The sequence below is a fragment of the Plectropomus leopardus genome, chromosome 10 (assembly GCF_008729295.1).
Source record: "Plectropomus leopardus isolate mb chromosome 10, YSFRI_Pleo_2.0, whole genome shotgun sequence".
NCBI classification, from domain to species: domain Eukaryota; kingdom Metazoa; phylum Chordata; class Actinopteri; order Perciformes; family Serranidae; genus Plectropomus; species Plectropomus leopardus.
In genome coordinates this window covers 19,000,052-19,014,828 of record NC_056472.1, presented here as the reverse complement: position 1 = coordinate 19,014,828, position 14,777 = coordinate 19,000,052, and the positions used below count along the sequence as shown (strand labels likewise).

The window sequence follows — 14,777 nt, the reverse complement described above, 5'->3', positions numbered from 1 at the left end:
GCCACTATCCCAGCAGCAAAAGCAGCAAAGACTTGGTTAAAAAAAAAAATTGTGCTAATATCCTAGCAAGAAATGAGTGATGTCTCTGTAAAAAAAAAAAAAAAAAAAATTGCTTTTCATACCCCAAAAGCCACTGGAATTGCAGCAGCAGGTTGTTTTAAAGACACTGATGTTTGGTGGCTAACAGCCATTGGAAAACAGTGACACGTTGCTAAAACAAACCAATTTTTGTCCACTGATCTGCAGCTTGTCAGGCGTCTCACCTAGGTCACGTCATCCCCTTCACCTCCAGATGAAGTCAGCTCATACACTCAGTGGTGCAATGTAACTAGGTACATTTACTCAAGCACTGTACTTAAGCACAAATCACAGGTACTTGTCTTTCCTTTTTATCCCACTTTATACTTTTACTCCACTATAGGGAAATATTGTACTTTTTACTTCACTACATTTATTTGAAAGCTTTAGTTGCCTTGCAGATTACAATTTTTGCCTAAAAAACATGAGAAATGTACAACAAATATTATGTTTTGTAACAAATTAATCTATCAAATTAGTTCATACAAGTACAGCAGAAATGATTAACTGATCAGTCAATTAGCTGATGGACAGAAAATCAGTTGGCAACTATTTTGATAAACATTTAAGTCATTTTCTTTTTCTTTTTTTAAATAGTTTTGAGTTTTTTATTTTTCAAATGGGGTACTATTGGAACTACTTTAATAAACACTTAAGTCATTTTCCTTTTTTTCAAATACTTTTGGTGTTTCTTGTTTTACTTTTACTGAATTGGGTACTTTGGTCTTTATTTTAATAAATATTTAAGTCATTTTCTTCTTTTTCTTTAAAAAGATTACATTTATTTATTATTAATATTAATATTGTTATCTTTTTTTTAAGATTTTTTTGAACGGGTACTTTGACTTTTCATACTTGAACTAAATTTTCCTGATTGTACTTACATACTTGCACCTAACGTTTTTAATGCAGAACTTTTGCTTTTAACAGAGTTTTTTCACAGAGTGGTATTACTACTTAAACTTGTGTAAAAGGAATTGAATACTTCCTCCACCACTGCATATTCTACATCACTTAATAAATGTTAATATGATATGTAAGAAACATACAAATGTAACACATTTCTGGTTCACAGAAAAGCATAATGCCAGCAGTTTCCTCTGGCGACTGGGCTGAAACAGTGTAACAAAAAAAACAACCCAAAAAAAAACCCCACATTGTTTTTAAGTAGGCACAAGCTTCCTATCCATCAACACTGAGCTGTTGGATTCTGTTCTTTACATGTTCATTTGCAGCTGATGAGTTACTGATGAATTATCTTTTTCAAAGGGTGAAAGAGATATCCCTGTATCAGCAGCCACAGCTGAGTAACTTCCCATTCATGTATTGTTGTAGTGTCCTTACCCTCAGGTCGCACAGAAGGCTGGTAAATATTAGTGGGTTTGTTGTACTGATTGTATTGTTTACACAGCAGCCAGATGCTAAAGATAGATAGCTAAACAAAGAGGCAGAGAGAGAAGGCACACAACCTAAATTCTATTGATCACATGTTACAGGGGCGGAGTGCATCTCAGATAAGGTGGCGTTTTGGGGTAATTGTAGCTGTATGGATTTCAACCTGTGTTTTCATATCTCAGCTGTCTTAACGCTAGTTTCAGCCACCTCTCTGCATCCTGAATGCTGGTACGAATCAACAGTTGTGAGGAAGAAAGAAATGTGGTTCGATTTCAAACTAGTAAGACTTCAGGAAACATATTAAATAAAGTCATTAGGCCACATCAAGTGGCTGCAAATTATTCATGTGAAGAAAAGTATGAATGAAATGAGGAATTTCTGTTATCAGCCCAAGGCACAGTAAGTCAGACTATTCAGTCAAATGGTAAAATGTCAGTTGAATTGATTTATTTGTCCCAGTAGGTAATGATGCCAATGAAAGGCCATTTCTTATTTGTTCCAATTCAACAGCTAAGTTTTCCTTGGATGAAAATATTAACCACTGACTTTTTGTTTTTGCTTGCACAAATAGCTTTAATCTTAGACAGTTTTAAAATAGTAGTATCTGTAGTATCTACAGCAAAACAAAAGTAACGTTTAATGTTTGTGTCCTTTAGCTGTAACCAATGTGTTGAATGTTTTTTTTCTCCTTATAAAATATTTTCAATGCAGATTTTTTTTAAATCCTACATTTATAATCATGTATACCAACCAGCAGTCTTCTTTTTCACTGCCTTTGTTGGCTCATTTTTATGATTCTGCAGATGAGTGGAGTGCAGTTAAACCTTTGGCAGGGCTGTGTATTGTGGTGTCTACATGCATGGTAGGGTAGCAGTAATATACCGATTTCAGCTGATGGTCATCATGTGCATTTACTTAACGACGGTACTGAAAGAAAAGCAATCAGACAGAGTCTCTCCTGCACATGTGCATCTCCTTTCCCCCTTGACTACTTTTTTACACATACTTCCATTATGTGTTCAACCAAAAAAAAAAAACTTCTGTTTCCATTTCTTTCAAGGCTAATTGTAATTGATAATGATGCTAATTGTATAATACCATAAAACCGTTGAACAGTGAAATCAAAGCAGTTATTGCACGGTGAAAATCTCATATTGTTATAACCATAATGCATGCTACAGACAAAAAGAGGACACGTTCCAAACTGTTCTCATTCACTGTTTATAAAGTAATGGCTAAACAAGTAGCTAAACGAGTCTGCAGAACTTTATCATGCCGAACACGGATTCACAGCCCTGTTAAGTCAACACAGGAGAGCCAAATCCTCAGGTCAAGATTTGGCTGTCCACTTAAATCTGAAGGAGAAAGGACATTCCTTCAAGGACAATGATGTACACATCCTAGCCAGAGAAGACAGATGGTTTGAAAGAGGCGACAAAGAAGCCATGTATGTATGTTAAACTGGAACGACCAGCGCTGAACGGACGAGGCGGCCTACGAAATCACTTAGCACCCATGTACAATGCAGTTCCCTCCCCAGAAGGATCAACACCCATTCACACCTGGACTCTTGTGGCCCCAACGACCCACACGAATCCAATTTGGGTCAACGACTGACAAGTGGCCTTCACGACTCAGAAACTCAGAGTCCACATGGGACCTTAACGACTCCTTAGCACATGCCTGCACACGGTTTAAAGCCTGCACTCCCTTCCAGTTGGTTGGAACTGAAGAAGCCCCCGGATGAGAAGCGAAACGTCTTCAAGAAACTGACACTAAGTCCAGTTACCAACGAAACAGCACTTATGGATACCATGACCTGGATGACTGAAAACCTTCATCAAGAAGTTAAGTCATGCGACTGTAACTTGTTTATAGCCCAATGTTAGCTTTTTACTTCTGACAATTGCATTTTGGTTTAAAACAAACCATAAAACATTTCTGAAGATCATCTTTCTGAATAAAACATGTAAGTATCATAAACATCTGTTTGCCACAGAACTTATTTTCCGCAATAATCAAATGTCCAGTGGAAACCAGTGATTCTGGTGATTTTGCTAAGAACCGGACTAAAATACACTGGTGCTGATATGTTTGCAACAGAAAGATGTGGGTATACATACAGAGACATTTGTTTGTAATGTGTACAGCTCTTGTCAGGATTGTCATGAATACAGGAGGATGGATAAGGCGATGGCGCACCAGAAGGAAATATCTATATGGACACTATAACATGGACAGTATTAAACACTCATATACTGGGGACTACATGTGGAAATTTGGCAGTAGTGTGGTTGGAATTTGCCAGTTTCTTTTATTTCATGTCCATACTTTGATCCTGATTTACCTTAGTTTATCTTCCACTAGTGCTCTTGTCTTTGTTTTTGTTTTTTGTCTTTTGGTGTGTTTTTATTTTATTTTTCTCTCTTTTGTCTGGTGTTCTTTTGGGGATTGTGTTATGTGTGATTTGGTTTGTGTTGTTAAAAAAAATACAATTTAATAAACTAAGTCATAAAAAAAAATCCCATTGGCTTTTTGATGAGGAAAACTGGGCAACATTAACTTCCGCGTCGGCCCGGGGGCACTTTATTGGATACCATTTTTGATAAATAACTGTTTTTTTTCGGTTTGTAGCTCAGTGATGACAGAAGTCCTTTCATTACGTCCACAGGTGCTGCAGATGTACCTGCCTTTCTGTGGTATTGCAATCTCCAATGCCCAACTCTTTGCTGCCTCAAGGAAGGAGTATGACAGGAGTCGGGTAAGGATAATAACCCCCCACCCCCCATCCCTGGGATCAGCAGTACTTCCTCCCCCCTGATGCTGACATTGAGGCCGAGTATTGATCAGCAGCAGCCCACTTGCTGCCACTGCAGTGAGGATCACAGAGCAGCATGCAGCCCTGCGTGGACAGTCTCTCTGGATCTGTAGTGGGGGATGGGCCCGTTTCCAGACTGGAGCCTGATCCATGATCTAAATCTCCGAGGGAATGTTAAGAGATGCACTAATTCATGTCACACATTGATCTGTGATGGAAGAGAACATAATGAGACCACAGCTCAGTGAATGGAGGACAAAAATAAGGAGACTTCCCTTTACACTCTATGATTTGTATGAGATTGTGTGTTAAATTGGATTGATGCTCCCATAGATAGACGGCCTAATTTGCTTTTAATGGGGAAACTGATCATTTTATGTCATCCTGCTGCTTTATGGTTTAAGGATAATAATAATAATAATTGTGCTCTAACAGCTGAGCAAGATAAAATATCTAGGTTTTACAGCAGACTGTTGAAATTATGGCAGTGGTATCTTTTTCTGTCTCTGGTGTTCAGGCGCTCTTGGAGGTAGTCAATGACCTGTTTGAAGAGCAGACTGACCTGGAGAAGATTGTCAGGAAGATCATGCACCGTGCCCAGACATTACTAAAGTGCGAGCGCTGCTCTGTTCAGTTGCTGGAGGACATTGAGTCACCGGTACTTTTTTTTTTCCTTGCTGTTCTGCTGTGTATGTGTCTGTCTATCTGAACATTTGTGCATGTCTGTTCTCTCTGTCTGCCTCAGTGTTTATCACGCAGTACTGTGTAGGTATGTGCAATTCATTCAGTAGTTTAAGTGATATCTCTCCTTTCAAATCTTTCAGGTGGTGAAGTTCACCAAGTCGTTTGAGCTACTGTCCCCGAAGTGTAGTGCAGACACTGAGAGCAGGTATGTGTGGCGCTTCAGTGGTAAAATCTACTCTGCTCCTCAATTCTATACTTGCACAATGTAGTGTGACGTGTCCGTTTTACAAACACTACTTCCCTTTTCAGTTTTCTTGTACATAATGTCATTAGTATGTGCCACTTGTTTTTTTTTTTAGAGCTATCAATCATTTTGTTAATCACCTCAAGATTTATATAGTGAGGTTAACTGGTCAGCTAGCTTTATTTTATTTTTCATTATTTTTTATTTAACCTTTATTTATCCAGGTTGATCCCATTGAGATTAAGAATCTCTTTTTCAAGGGACACCTGGCCAAGACAGTCAGCAGTTAAAAACAAAACGCAGACACAAAAAAGAGGGAAAATACATTTCACACGCACTAAAATAAGCATTAAAAGAGAACTATTTATCAGTCAAAAGGGAATCTCTGGGGGACATTTGTACAACCAGGCAGGCTAAGGACAACGACATTCTTTAGAATCTGCTTCTGACTCCTTCATTTTAGATTTAAGGACATTTAGTGACACCAGCTGCTTGAGTTTCAAGTCATTTTGCAAAAAATTTTACGCTAAGGGTGCAGAATACCCAAAAGCCCTTTTCCCAATTTCTGTCTCAACATTTGGGGTCAAGAGCATAAAGAAGTCCTGAGAAAGCAGCGAGTACTGTCCGGTATTTTTCTGCATGATAAAAACACAAAGATGAGAAGACTAAGAATTGCCTTACATATGAAAACGTACCAGTGCAAGAACCTACAGGTCACCAGAGCAGGCCATCCTACACGAGAGTACAGCTCACAGTGGTGCGTCAGAGCTTTCCAGTTTATAATGAACCTCAAGGACGCATTATAAGCTGAATCAACCATATGGAGACACTGAGCAGAGGCATGCATGTATTAAACATCACCACAGTTCAGCGCAGGTAAGAAAGTTACAGCAAAAAGGCCATTTTTTTGCATTAAAAGAAAAACATTGTTGCAAAAATAAGATCCGAGTTTTAGCTTCAGCTTTTTCACCAGGTACAGCACATGAGGTTTAAAATTGAGGGAGTCATCAATCAAAACACCCAGGTATCTGTAAGAGTTAACAACATCGATCTTTTTTCCATCCACAGTGACCACCACAGGTACGTTCTGTGACCGAGTCCTCGAGCTGGTAAACAACATTAGCTTAGTCTTATCTGCATTTAGAACAAGTTTCAGGTCATGCAGTGTATTTTGAACAACTACAAAAGCATTTTGAAAGTAGTCGATGGCCTGTGCAAGAGTTGCAACTCTTAACCCTTTAAAACCTGGTTTAACATCATTTTTTCTTGTAAGTGGCATATTCAAATACGCCTCACCAGCTATTTAGCCCATTTAAACCGGAGCAAATTGGTTTGATTTAAAAAAAAAAAAAAAAAAAACATGGAAAACTGAACAACTTGCCACATGTTTGCAAGAACAGTAAAAGGTGATAAAGAAAATGACCTGAAAATTAGCTGCCACCACAACTAGGCTGTAAAGCCATGTGCAGTGCTGTTCACTCATTAGGAAATCTTCAAAGTTAGTTCAAAGCTTCAAAGAAAATATCCACAGTGGGATATTTACTTACGTATTTTATGTTGAAGAACAAAATGTGAAAGTCTCTTAAGCTTGTGTTAACCACAGACCTTAAGGCTTCTAACCAAAAGCCCACTGACTTGCTGAAATATTAACGGCTGAAACAAATTTCCGGTATTTAAGACTCATTACTGGTGTTCTCTATAGGCCACCATTATAAAAGAGACATCAGTAAAACCATTGACAGGACACCTTGAATTTCAAACAAGGTCAATTATGAATCTTTCTGTTATGAATGTTTGAGCCATGCTGGTTTTACATTTGTAAAACTCTCCTGACGTTAGGAAAAAGTATTACAAATCTGCGACATCATCACAGTTTAAGGTCTATGAGGCAAGCGGGAACATGCGGGCAGGGCCACAGAAGAAACAGTACTGGGCATATTCAGTGGGTTGTATATTGCGGAAGTAAACCTAAAAGCTAGATACTTTGTTTTGGCGTATATAGCAGGTGAGACCAACTCCATGAACAGACACCATCTTGGCATCCAGTATCTAGGTCTTATTGTAAATCTACGTGTGAATTGCGTAAAATGGATATACGTCGCACTACATCATACAGGTAGAGAAAAACATCCAGCCTAATGAAAAACACAGCTTTGCCCTCCTTTTTACATTTCTCATACCAGTGGCCTTTAGTCACATCTTCACCTTTATTTGCTTTATTGCAATACGGCACCTGTATTCTGCACAGAGTCTTGTTTGAGTCTGTGCAGCTTCCATCAAGGAGAAAAAAATAAGGGAAGTATAAAAATTGAATATTCTGTAGTGCAGTGGGAGTAATATGCTGATGCTGAATAGAAGGCATACTGTAGGAGCCCTACTTAATTGGGTTTTGCTGCTTCTCTCCACTGCTGGGGATGGCTGAGTGGAGAAAGAGAGGCTTAATATTGTGTGGGATGTTTATGGATGTAAACCAACGCTGAAAGGAAGACAAATTATCCCTCCCAAGTCCTGTACAGGCCATAACTGATATGGTCACTTCAAGGCAGTAGTGATAAACGCAAAAACACAAGAAATACCAGTAGTTCGAAATTAGAAGTAAACAAATGAGTATCATTCTGCTTGAATGTCTAGTTTAGTCTTTTTTATTACACGCTCCTAGTGATCTGTGATCCATTGAAACTGGAGAAAATTGGCTTGATTTTCTTAAAAAAAAAAAAAATAGGCAATGAGTAAATTAACAACAAATGGCCCTAAAAAGTTTTTTCTTGTAACATTTTTTAATTTATATTTATTATAAATTGGTTTTGGGGACATATTCCCCTAGTTTTCTGACATTTTTCAAATATATTTTTAGCTTATTTTAAGGTAATTTTCTTTTTAATTTCTTGCAATCCACAGGACATTTTTTTCCAAGTTGCTCAAAGCAATAAGCCGTGTGAACACAGCACGAATAATCAATCATGGTTTTAAAACGTTAAATAAATAGCCAGTTTGTGATTTCAAGTAAGAAAATGACACATTTCAACTCAAGCAATGACAAAATCACAGTATCTCTATGATGACACCAAAGGTTCACATTTGAAAAACAAGGACTGCTTTAACAAGAATCGTGTGTAATTAAGTTAATAAATATGGTGTCAGAAGGAGACCGTACTGTAGGATTTTTAATGTGCCGTACAATCCCCAGCCGCCTCCGCGGGGAGGATAATGTTGAGCAAGTGTGCAGTGCTACTAGTGTATCTGTGGCAGCTAAGTGACAGACACGAGACGGGGCAGAGAGAACATAGAGCAAGACAGAAAAAGTAGGTAAGGCGTTGTTTCATCACACCCATGAGGTTTATTCCCTGCCGCACACGCAGCTGCATCACCACATCAAAGCGAATCAAAAGATCTGACATCAGTGCCTCTCCATCTTTAATCCAGTCTGGAAAGACCAAACGAGCCACGTGAACGTTTACCTTGTTGCATTAGAAGTCAGGAAAAAGTCAGCGACAGCCCACTGCAGTAAATGTGAATGGGAAATCTGTGCAGGGATGCAGGTGTTTCCATGCCAGAGTGTGGGGGCGTTAGGCAATGAAGAAGACAATCGCACAATTAACTTTTCATTACTTCATAAGCTGCAGGAGAATCTCACTGATATCTACAGTATGAGAAGTTCATTAAATGCAAGTCAGCGTAAAAGGGGGTCCACAAGGAGGAAAGGCCTTTTGCTAGCTTTCAGTTCAGGTGTGAAAGGGAATAAAAATCTTTTCAACTTAAATACAATACAAGTTTTTATTCTGATGATAAAGTTATCGACTAAAGGAATGTGTTTTTAGAATCAAGCCTCTCCAGAGAAAAGCTACGTGGACAGATTTGGCCCAGTACTGTTTCATCATCTTCCCCTCTTATTTTCGGTCAATAGTTTTAAAGACAGCACGGAGAAATCGTCTTACTCAGACTGGCTATCGCAACAGCATTTTCAGGGATGGAATTGAACATTTTTTTGTGGGGCTGTCAGGATTAAAGCGTTAAATCACAATGCAATTAAGGTCCGTACATAACGGCTTCTCAATAAGGGGGCTCAATGACGCTAAGTTGGGCTAAATTTTGTTGATGGTAATCAGTATTTTTATTTCATAGGGGGTCCACTTTGACCTCTGACCTGAAGATATGTGAATGAAAATGGGCTCTGTGGGTACCCATGAGTCTCCCCTTTACACACATGCCAGCTTTATGATTTCCCCATGCAGTTTTTCACCATTATTTGATTCCTAATCAAGACAATCTGTTAAGAATTGCTTTACTTTGTCAATATGGCATTCAAAACTGTTTTCAAATGCAAAATGTAGACTCAGTGCAATTTGACCGGCACGCGGAGGCAAACAACCACAGGTTTATTTTCTGGTTTGTTATCCTTTATCTGATAACAATATTGTTATCAGATAAAGAAGTGTGTTTTTAGAATAAAACATCTCCTGTGCAAAGTCAAGTGAATACATTTGGCCTAGTATTGTTCTGATTCTGTTCTTTTTGTGATCCTCCCCTCTTATTTTCTGACTGTAGCTTCAAAGACAGCATGGAGAAATCTTCATACTCAGACTGGCTCATAAACAACAGCATCGCAGAGCTGGTAGCATCCACAGGACTCCCCGTGAACATCAGTGATGCCTATCAGGATCCTCGCTTTGATGCTGAGGTAAACACACAACAACATGACTTTCATATTTGACATCCAACTGAAATGATATATGAAATATGCATGTGACGATTATCATTCAGGTCGTATTATTTCTAGAAGTACTCAATCAAAAATAAATGTACTGCTTGGTTTTGAAGAGCTTTAAGTGCTCATCCAAGAGGTTCAGTTCCACTAACTAGTGTAGAGGCCGCTGCATTTCTAATCCTCAATGGGACGTTCACACGTCGATTTCACAGGTGAGTCAATGAGGTCACATGGGATTCATTAATGGCTGTGAAACTGCCCAGGGAGCGATGTCAGGATGGTGTTGGAAGAACGCATTTTGATGAACAGACATGAAGACCATCGATGTAAAACTGTAACATTCCTCCCTGAGCTCTTATTCGGCTTATGCTGCTGTCTTCAAAATATTTTTATAACAATAAAGTGGTGAAGCGATGACGTATTTTTGTAGGCCAACCAGGATGTTAGCATCGCACTGGTTCCATCGTCAAAAACCTTATGGGACTTTCGAATGGGATTTTCAATTATCGCCAAAAATAAGCTCTCTGACGAACAAAACAGACTGACATGTTTTGTTCAGCGTTAGAATTTTCACAGATGAACACCACCTTTGTGTGTTTTGAAGCGTAAATGAAATCGCTAGAAGCAAAAAGCTATCGTTAGGCTATAAACCAATTACATCGTGGTCGCACAACTTAAACGTCACAACTACAAACACTGTAAAAACACGTTAAAACACACTCGAAAAATATTATAAACAGATAAATCTACAAGTTCGAGTGCGACTCTGTAAAGCTGTAAAGGCGGACAAGTGGGTTTAATGAGCTTCTGTGTCCGGTGTGATGACGTCTAACGTCCCTGACAAACACTGTAGTCCCATTTAGCCACTCGTTAGTAACCGCCTTTTTAAGATGATTGAAAGTTCAAAAATCGGGTTTAAGCGGACATTTTTTATGTTGCAGAACAAAACGGCTACATATCTTTAGCCTGAGTTAACCACAGACCTTATTTAAGGCATTTTACTGAAAACTCAAAAAAACCCATAGACTTTAAGACAAGGGAACCGAAAGTGCTAAAAGGCTTGTGACAGCACGAGATGTAAACACTGATGGCGTCCTCCTTGGCTAAGATATAACATTAGCTTGCTCAATGACACTAGGTGAGCTAGCTTTAGATGAACACTTCCTCCGGTGCTGTAATATACATACATATTTCAAATGTTTCAGATAGATCAGTGTTAAATGCTCTAGTACAGTGGTTTCCAACTGGTGGGTCATGGTCCAAAGGTGGGTCGCTGGTTCATTCTGAGAGGATCACAGGTGACTCCTGAAAATGTGAAGTTTGTAAAAAAAAATAAATAAATAAATTTAAAAAAAACCACACGGTTTTCCTGCTGTTCAGCTGCTATTTTATTGCCCTGTTCTTGGTATTATTTGATTTATTAACATGCTGTTTCTTTTCAGTTTTTATGTCACTGATCTTGTAGCAATAATATGCACTTATTAGGTTGCAGTGCTTTTTATTTACTCAGTTTTTTAAAAAAAAAATGCACATTTGTCTTGTAATATGTTTTATTTAATTGTGTTTCATTGTTAATTTAATATGTGGTAATTTATCTTTTGTGTGGACATTAAACTAATGACTAAGGACAAAGTTTGGACTCGGTGGCCAGACCAGTTGGGAACCACTGTTCTAGTATCAGTTTGGAGCTGTTTATTCTAAATAAAATGCAATTTAAAATGAATAATGTTATTAATTCATAATAAAAATAGCAGAAAAAAAAGAAAATAAACAAGTAGGACTGCACTAATGATTGAATGTTTTTGCAAATGAGGAATTTTTGTCAGTTTTTTGCCAGTTTTGTCCTGTGGAAAATTGTTTGGTTGATAACCAAAAAAGTTTTGAGGTTTCATTACTAGTCCTGTTTATACTTATAGCTGAGGTAGGCAGAAATCTGGATATGGTGCACACACACACAAACACACACACACACACACACACAAAAAAGCTGGGATTTTAGCTGGCTCATTTTGGGATGCTGCAGCTGCTGACTGGGGGTTTGTCTCCAGAGTGGCAGGGAGTGAGGCGAAGGACACTTTGTGAGGCTCTCGCTCATGTCAGCTACATAAAGTGTGAGCCTTTAGCTCAGGTTTGCAGTAGGCTAAACTATTAACAACTTTTTAATTCGATCTCTGAAACACAAAGCCTAAAAGCAGAGCCGGGAGGAGGTGCAGTAGTCCAGTTTTCTTTTAGTCCACTTGAATAACATTTTTTCCCAATGAAGCTGTAATTAAACCGCGTACCCCAGCTTTAAAGCTAAAACCTACGAAAACAAAGCAAGGAAATGTTTTTATGTAAATGGATGGTAATCCTCATTTTATACTGTATTTACACTCCCACTCTTTTTAGGCAGACCAGTTCTCGGACTTCCACATCCGCTCTGTGCTTTGTGTTCCCATTTGGAACAGCAACCATCAGATCATTGGTAAGTTCACCAAAAACACATTTGATTTTATACTTTAAGATTTTTATTAGGTATATCAATTCTAAAAAATTTTTTTTGTTTTTAAACTTTACATATCTATATAAAAAGCTGTTACAGTACAGTATTACATACGGCCAAAAGAATGTGGACACCTGATTGTCTAGCTTAAAGACCATGGATATTATTACATGTACAAACAGCCTCCACACTTCTCGGATGGCTTCCAACAAGAGCATTAGTGAGGTTAGCCACTGATTTTGGGTCATAAGGTCTGGCTTACGGTTGGTGTTCAGTTCATCCCAAAGTGTTGGTGGTTGACTTTAGTCAAGTTCTTCCAAAGCAAAGTCAGAAAACACTCTCTTTTGGTGCTTGCAGTGTAAACAGGAGCACTGTCAGGTTCAAACAGGAGAGTGCCTTCACCAAACTGTTTACACATTGTTGGAAACTCAAACTGATTTAAGATATTGTCGTACAATGTTGCATTAAGAGTTACCATATTCAGAATTAATGAGACTGTGCATACAAACATGAAGACTGAGGTGTCCACGCACTTTTGACTGAAGTATATATGGTGCAGATATTAAGGCTGCATATATCTCAATTTGATACTATCAATATATTTGTGTGCTGATTACATATGTATTGCGGTTCTACAAGATTCAATATTAAATGTTATTGAGGTTTGTTGTTTAACTTTTCAACACTAGGCCATGGAAAAAATCTGAACCTTTTTTTTGAGACTGTATATCATGGGAAATATTTCCAAAAACAATGCACATCTTATGTCACTCAGTCTTTCTGACTTTTATTTCAGCGGCATACTCAAACTAATAACTGCTTTTCCTATTTTTAAGAATTTTATTCCAGCTAAGCAATTTGTGACTTTTCTCTGTGAAAAGTGCTTTATTAAATATACTTTACTTACATACTAAAATGTACATGTACACAATGAATGAAAAATATACTTTTTAAGGCAAAGTTAAACTGCTACATTTAGTTGTCCCTGCAGTTATTCCCATACATTAATTTCTTTGTGATGGCTGATGACAAAAATCAACATTAGCTGCAGCTCATTGATAATCTAATCTTTTAGTATTTAAAAAGAGTAAAATGTTATTTCTTGGTAGAGTCAAACACTGTGCATTGATTTGCGGAGCTCATCTCGCCACTCTAGCTCTCTCTGTTTATCAGACCACAAATAAGAAAAGAATTAGCGAGCCAGTGCACACTCTGGTCCCTCCGCCTGACTCTCCACCGTGAGGAGACGAGTCGTCAAGAGGAGGATGGGCAGAAGCTCTGGAGTAGGACCTTCAGTCGTGGCTGTAGCAACTCAAAATCAGCCGGCGCAAACACAAGTGCCCGGGCTGACAGCGGACTGGGTCTAATCTGTGTAAAGGCAGCAACAGAAAGTTTGCTGATCCAGTGGCGATGTTACGCTCTCCTGGCTGAATTTAGGTTGCTAATGGAGCAGCTGAAGGTCTGTGTCTTCGGCTGATAATTTCCACTTTCTTGCCTCTGCTTTGTTTTTCTAGAAATGGATAAGACATCAGATTACCACAACAAAAGTGGCATCTTATTTCCAATTCTGCATTCATTTGATCTATTCAGGCATTAAAGAAATAATTAAATCTTGTAAAAAGTAAATTGCAATACTTAATTGAATTTGGTCCCACCCCTTGCAAATATACTGTATATTCAGCCCTGACATCATGCAGCACTCACATGCATAATGTAGGTTTCAAATTTCTTTTCCCCCCGTTTTTGCTGCAGAGCAGACAATAGGGAAGGGGGGAGCTTGAGCGTGTGTTCAGCTGAGGCTGCATATGTGTGATTAGACCCACGCTGCACCATCACTCCACACTTGGAGGTGGAGTTCCCTTCTTCTGGCTGTGTGCTTTGTGTTTGTGGATCAGCCCCAGGCCAACACCACACTGACACTCTGATAAATCATTGATCTCTCGTCTCGGCTTTGGTGCTGGATATTGCAGGGAGGAGCAATGATAGCAGCTCCTCTCGGTCCACTGAGATCTGACGCAGGAAGTCATTAGTTATATTTGAGTGCAAAGTGATCAGCATATCTGCCGCAGATGGTTGGTTAAGACCTCTGTCTGTGTGTGTGTGTGTGTGATGTCTGTGTGTGCTTAGTTTTTTGTTTTTCTTTGCGTAGGTGTAAGTGCATTTGTCGGGGAGGGGAGAGGGAAGAGGAAGAAGAACAGAACGAGAGAGAGGGAAAAAAGAAATGCAGTGTGTGTGGGTGGCACCTGAGGATCTGGAGTGAAAAAAAAAACATTATACAAACAAAGCAGCAGGAGATGAAATTCTCAAGCCAAGGATACATTCAGGTAGATAACGAATGTCCTTGTGACATCTGCCAAGGTTACAGTCAGCT

General features: G+C 38.7%; 1 protein-coding gene across 1 annotated transcript in view; it reads left to right on the top strand.

Annotated features, from left to right (window-relative positions):
• pde11a (phosphodiesterase 11a) overlaps positions 1–14,777 on the top strand; it is a 57,272-nt gene that overhangs the window by 15,757 nt on the left and 26,738 nt on the right. The window contains exons 3-7 of the mRNA XM_042494759.1: positions 4,145–4,234; positions 4,809–4,949; positions 5,116–5,180; positions 9,765–9,897; positions 12,313–12,388. Coding sequence (XP_042350693.1) covers positions 4,145–4,234; positions 4,809–4,949; positions 5,116–5,180; positions 9,765–9,897; positions 12,313–12,388 — 505 coding nt within the window. The remainder of the gene's footprint in view (positions 1–4,144; positions 4,235–4,808; positions 4,950–5,115; positions 5,181–9,764; positions 9,898–12,312; positions 12,389–14,777) is intronic.